This window comes from Microcaecilia unicolor, chromosome 14 (genome assembly GCF_901765095.1).
Source record: "Microcaecilia unicolor chromosome 14, aMicUni1.1, whole genome shotgun sequence".
In the NCBI taxonomy this organism is placed as follows: Eukaryota; Metazoa; Chordata; class Amphibia; order Gymnophiona; family Siphonopidae; genus Microcaecilia; species Microcaecilia unicolor.
Window position 1 is genome coordinate 46,868,662 of NC_044044.1, and position 6,000 is coordinate 46,874,661.

The 6,000-nt window shown below is 52.5% G+C and overlaps 1 protein-coding gene across 6 annotated transcripts in view; it reads left to right on the top strand.

Annotated features, from left to right (window-relative positions):
- Positions 1-5,866, top strand: part of LOC115457528 (death-associated protein kinase 2-like) — a 76,362-nt gene extending 70,496 nt beyond the window's left edge. For all 6 annotated transcript variants that reach the window (XM_030186991.1, XM_030186992.1, XM_030186990.1 and 3 more), the window contains one exon: positions 5,389-5,866. In XM_030186991.1, coding sequence (XP_030042851.1) covers positions 5,389-5,469 — 81 coding nt within the window. In that variant the 3' untranslated portion in view covers positions 5,470-5,866. The remainder of the gene's footprint in view (positions 1-5,388) is intronic.
- Positions 5,867-6,000: the final 134 nt, after the last annotated feature.

Below are 6,000 nucleotides of genomic sequence, written 5' to 3' on the forward strand. Positions count from 1 at the left end.
CGGGATTATCTTCAGGTGCTCGGTTCCATGGCAGCCACTATAGAGGCAGTACCCTGGGCCAGGCTTCATATGAGGCCTCTTCAGTGGTCCCTTCTCTCCCGGTGGTCCTCTCAGAGGGATTCTCTACTGATGCGATTACCTCTCCGCAACCGAGAACGCAGCTCCCTGTTCTGGTGGCTGCGGATGAAGAATCTGACGGTAGGAATGCCTTTGGAGTCTCCTCGGTGGATACCGTTAACAACAGATGCCAGTCTCCGAGGCTGGGGAGCGCATTGTCTGGGCAAGTGGACTCAGGGTCTCTGGTCTCAACTGGAAGCCATTCAATCAATCAACTTTTTGGAGACCAGGGCGATTCAGTTGGCTCTGCAACACTTCAGTTCTCTTCTGGTAGGCAAAGCGGTGCGGGTCCTTTCGGACAATGCCTCAGCAGTGGCCTATGTCAACCGCCAGGGAGGAACGAGATGCCGACTATTGTGTCGGGAGGCGGAGAGTCTCCTTTCCTGGGCGGAAGTTCATCTAACGGCCATTTCAGCATCCCACGTAGCAGGAGTAGAGAACGTTCAAGCCGACTTCCTCAGTCGCCACACTCTCGATCCGGGAGAATGGGCTCTCAGCGCTCAAGCGTTTCAGGTTATAGTGGAGCGCTGGGGCACTCCAGTCCTCGATCTTTTTGCCACCAGTCTCAACTCAAAGGTCCCTCAGTTCTTCAGTCGAAGAAGGGATGCAAGAGCGGCAGGGGTAGACGCTCTCTTGCAGCAGTGGCCCCTCGACCTTCTTTATGCGTTTCCTCCTTGGCCGCTAATAGGTCGTCTCCTGCAGAGGATCGAGGAACACAGAGGACCGGTAATTCTGGTGGCACCGGACTGGCCTCGGCGTCCTTGGTACGCGGATCTGCAACGTCTGTCGGTGGCGCCTCCTTTTCGACTCCCGGTGCACAAGGCTCTGTTGGTACAAGGACCAGTCCCACATCCAGATCCGGCTCGATTTTGTCTTACGGCTTGGCTCTTGAACGAGCCCGTTTAGCTAAGCGGGGTTTTTCGCAACCAGTGATTTCCACCATGCTTCGTTCTCGTCGGCGTTCCACCTCTCTGAACTACATTCGCACTTGGAGAATTTTTGAGGCTTGGTGTGTAGAGGCTGACATTCGTCCTTTCGGCGCGTCAGTGGCTCAGATGTTAGATTTTTTACAGCGAGGGTTTGATAAAGGGCTGTCTCTTTCTTCTCTTAAGGTGCAAGCGGCAGCGCTTTCCTGTTTCAGAGGTAGGATTAGGGGTAGGTCTTTCGCTAGGCTACCCGATGTAGTACGTTTTTTGAAGGGAGTCAGTCTTCTTCGTCCTCCGGTTAGGTCAGTGTTCCCATCTTGGGATCTTAATCTGGTCCTTTCGTCTTTGACAAAACCTCCCTTTGAGCCATTGCGTGCATGTTCGGTGAAGGATTTGACTCTTAAGACAGTGTTTTTGGTGGCTATTGCCTCGGCTAGGAGAGTCTCGGAGTTGCAAGCTTTCTCATGTAGATCTCCATTTCTGCAATTTTCAAAGGAACGAGTAGTTCTTCGTCCGGTGCCTTCCTTTTTGCCTAAGGTACTGTCTCGCTTTCATCTGTCCCAGTCAGTGTTTCTGCCGGTTCTAGGATCGGCCTCAGGGACGCAGGAACAGAGACGGTTGCATACGCTGGATGTTAAGAGGGTGCTTAAACGGTATCTCGCAGTTACTGAGGATTTCCGTCGCACAGACCGTCTTTTCCTTCTGTTGGCCGGTCACCGTAAGGGTTTGTCGGCTTCTAAGCCCACGTTATCTAGGTGGATCAAAGAGATGATAGCATCAGCCTACCTTTTGGCAGGTAGGGCAGTCCCGGACTCGGTTAAAGCTCATTCAACTAGAGGGCAGGCAGCGTCCTGGGCCGAGTGTTCCTTGGTTCCGCCAGCGGAGATTTGTAAGGCAGCTACGTGGTCTTCTCTCCATTCCTTTTCTAAGCATTACAGGCTTGATGTTCAATGTCGGCAAGAGGCGGTCTTTGCGTCGCGGGTAATCTCAGCAGGTTTGCTGGGGTCCCTCCCGTAGGACTACTGCTTTGTTACGTCCCATCAGTCCAATCCTGGGCCGGTCCGGAGGGATGCTAAGGAAGGAGAAATTATACCTTACCTGCTAATTTGCTTTCCTTTAATCCCTCCGGACCGGCCCAGGCCCCTCCCGTGTGATATATTTCTGTCTAGTTCTCTATGTTCCATGGTTTGCAGAGATGTGTTAAGTTCTTTGTTTGTTGAGCTGTTTTGTTTGCAAGTTAAACCATAAATATATGGGTTAAAAAAAAAAAAAAAAAACAGTTTCTATTGTGGCCATACCGCTGCTCTGGTAAGGGTATGTGGTGAGCCATTATAATTTGGCCATACCGATGCCCTGGTTAGGGTACTTGGTGAGCCATTATGATAAGGCCATACCGATTCTCTGGTTAGAGTTTTCGGTGAGCCATTATGACAAGGCCATACCGATTCTCTGGTTAGAGTTTTCGGTGAGCCATTATGACAAGGCCATACCGCTGCTCTGGTGAGAGTTGTCGGTGAGCCTTTGAGCACGTCTCCAACAGTGCTCCCTGGTTGCTTGCTTGAATTCCTTGGGGCACAGACTGTTCTTCTTCTTTCTGCTTTGTTATTTAAATACTGAGGCTAGGGTCACATGACCAGGGCTCTTATTGGCTATCTAGTCAAAGTTTTTTTCTCAGTCTCCTCCTGCTGGTAGACGTGCACAACCCATCAGTCCAATCCTGGGCCGGTCCGGAGGGATTAAAGGAAAGCAAATTAGCAGGTAAGGTCTAATTTCTCCTTTTCCTACCCTGGCATGCATTAAAGCCCAATTTCCGAGGACGGTAGCAGCAAACGAAAACGGAATGCAGATGAGCAAATTGTGTAGAAACCCTATTGAAATGAGATGCACTAAAGTTTTCCGCTTGCCCTAACGCTGGAAAACTATGGGAACGCTAACGAGAGGTCTGTACCTCTCGTTGGGGCTGCGCTGGATTGAAAAATTGTCAAAAACGTATGTCATATACGCCGCCTGAAGACGCCGTGCCGCTCACCTCCCCGTTTTTCAATCAGCTGATATCGGAGAATGCAGGTGAAATCGTCCATCACAAAAATAGCCTTCCATTTTGGCCATTATTCACACCCAAATAATAAAAACTTCCTTTTTGGCTGTGCTTCACTCTTAGCTGAGTGAAACGGGGGTTCATTGAGAAACGGGGTGAGCGGCACGGCGTCTTCGGGCAAGGTAATATAGGTTTGGCGATTGTGCGCATGCGTTTCCTATACCGCTGGCGGAGATTACACCGGATTAACGATACTTTCATGCATCCGACGTTTGAATACCGCGCCGAACGTGTGCGTCTTTTTTTTTTTTAGCGTATGCTTCGTTTTTTCTAAAACGGTAATGACTTTTACGTTTTCAGTTGTTTTACGTTTTGTTGATGCATCTTCCCCTGGCTCTTCAGTCCCTCCCTCCCTCCAGCATTGCTGGCATATCCCGGAGACTCTTGATGGCTTTTCAATGCCTCCCTTCCTCCTCTGCTGGCAGCCTTGGGTGTTTGTTGCTGCCGTAAGCATCGGTCTAGACCTTCCCCACCTGGTGCTATTGCATAAGCAAAATGACCCGAAAGGGTTCTAGGCAGATGGGGGAAGCAGGGATAGTGTCATGGCTTTGATTTAACGACTTTCTGTGGTACAAGCAAAGCACTTTACATTTCTTATATACAGGTACTTTCTCTGTCCCTAGAGGGCTCACAGTCTAAGTTTTTATATTCCTGGGGTAATGAAGGGTTAAGTGACTTGCCCAGGATCACAAAGAGCCATCATGGGAATTGAACCCAGTTCCCCAGGTTCTCAGCCCACTGTGTTATGCAAAACCTCACAGACCTGTTTCTACCACTCTCTCCCCTCACCCAGCACTGATTCTGGCAGTGGCGTTCCTAGGGGCGCTGACACCCGGGGCGGATCGCCGATGCGCCCCGCCCCCCAGGGTGCAGCGCCCCCCCCCCCCCCGGCGAAAGGACACCCACCAGCCCGGCGAAAGAACCCCCTTCCCCCCGGGTGCACGCCGCTGGGGGCGGGTGCCGCGTGCCGGTCAGCGTCGTTCATTTCCATGCTCCCTCTGCCCCGGAACAGGAAGTAACCTGGGGAGAGAGTGGTAGAAACAGGTCTGTGAGGTTTTGCATAACACAGTGGGCTGAGAACCTGGGGAACTGGGTTCAATTCCCATGATGGCTCTTTGTGATCCTGGGCAAGTCACTTAACCCTTCATTACCCCAAGAAAATAAAAACTTAGACTGTGAGCCCTCTAGGTTACTTCCTGTTCCAGGGCAGAGGGAGCATGGAAACAAACGACGCTGACCGGCGCGCGGCACCCCCCCCAGCGGCGTGCACCCGGGGCGGACCGCCCCCACAGCCCCCCCCTTGGTACGCCACTGGATTCTGGTTCTCCTTATCGATGCCGTTCCCTTCCCCTCTCCCGATCCCCTTGTCCTATGTCAGAGAGTGGTGATGCAGGTTCTGGGCCGAGACTGGCCCAGCTTTTAACTTTTGCTGTGGCTGCAGCTGGTCCCACTTTTAACCTGTCCACACGCAGCGGGTCCTGCTTTCTCCTTCAGAGGAGAGGATGGACAGTTGGTTGAAGAAGACCGGTCAACCACTAAGGAGCAGCACCAGTCAAGACGGTGTATTCGGGAGCAGGTTTATTGAAATAAAGGAGATGTGAGAGGGTGTGTGTGAGGGTGAGAGAGGGTTTTGAGACGGTGTAGTGGGGAGCAGGTTTTGAGAGGATGTGTGTGGGTAGGGTGAGTGGCGTAGCTATGGGGGGAGCCCCAAGGGCCTCCCCTCCCCAAATTGGCTCTGGGGCCTCCCGGTTTTGCTGGCGGGGGTCCCCGACCCCAACCCTCGCTAGCTGAAGTGTTTATCTGTCCCGCGCTGGTCTCGCACTTGCCTTCTCTCCTGTTTCCAGTCGCGCCATGCATGCTCTCGTTTTAATGAAACTGAGCATGCTCAGTTTCATTAAAACGAGCGTGCAGTGCATGGCGCGCTGAAAACAGGAAAGGAAACAAGTGCGAGACTAGCGCGGCAGAGATAAATGCTTCAGTTGGTGGGGTTTGGGGACCCCCGCCTCAAAGGTACCTTGCGGCGGTGGCAGAAGCGGGGGGGAGGGGGTGGAAGCGGCGGGGGAGGGGGCAGCAGGCTAAGGTGCCCCCCCCCACTTTGGGCTCTGGCCCCCCCCCCTCCCGCCGAGGTCTGGCTACGCCCCCGCTGAAAGCCTAGGAGACTAGGTTCAGATGAGGGCATGTGCAGGAGAGAGGGAGGGAACGAATATCCGCCTCACTTCTAACCATCTTCTTCTGTACCCCTTTTAGAGACAGTGTGAAAGCGACCAGGAAGACGAGCCCACGAGCCCTGTGTCCTTGCTACGTCGGAGAAGAAGCAGCTGTTCATGACTTCAGTCACCACTACATATCCCAGCATGCCAGGCCCCGATGCCCCGACCACAGCTCTGGACTCCCGAGCAAACAGACTGACAAGACAGTGGGCTCCAGGAAGGGTGCCGTATCTGGAGACCGTTCTGGAAGGACAGTTTTGGGGGAGTTGCACCCTGATAGGCGAAGTGAATGTCTTCTGTCCTGAACTGAGTGAGGGGAGGACGTCTCATCATGTCCAGTGTAGCAAGGAAACTGTAATACGGGCAGGCTCAGTGCCCGGGACTCTTCTGTCCACATGCAATGAATGGGCCACGCATGCAATAAATGCCCTACCTCTCCAAATCCTCTACCCCGCCTTGAATGCAAAAGTGCTAATCATAAAACCTGGAGGAATGTTCTCATGGTATAACATTTATTTTCTCTGCCTTAGTTTTTTTTTTACTGTACGCTAAGAGAAGAAATGATTCCTGGAAAGAGTAGCTCTGTCTCTGTAAAGTATTTTGGGGGTGGATGTATTTGATCAGCTGCTGTGCCTGAACAAGACTTGAA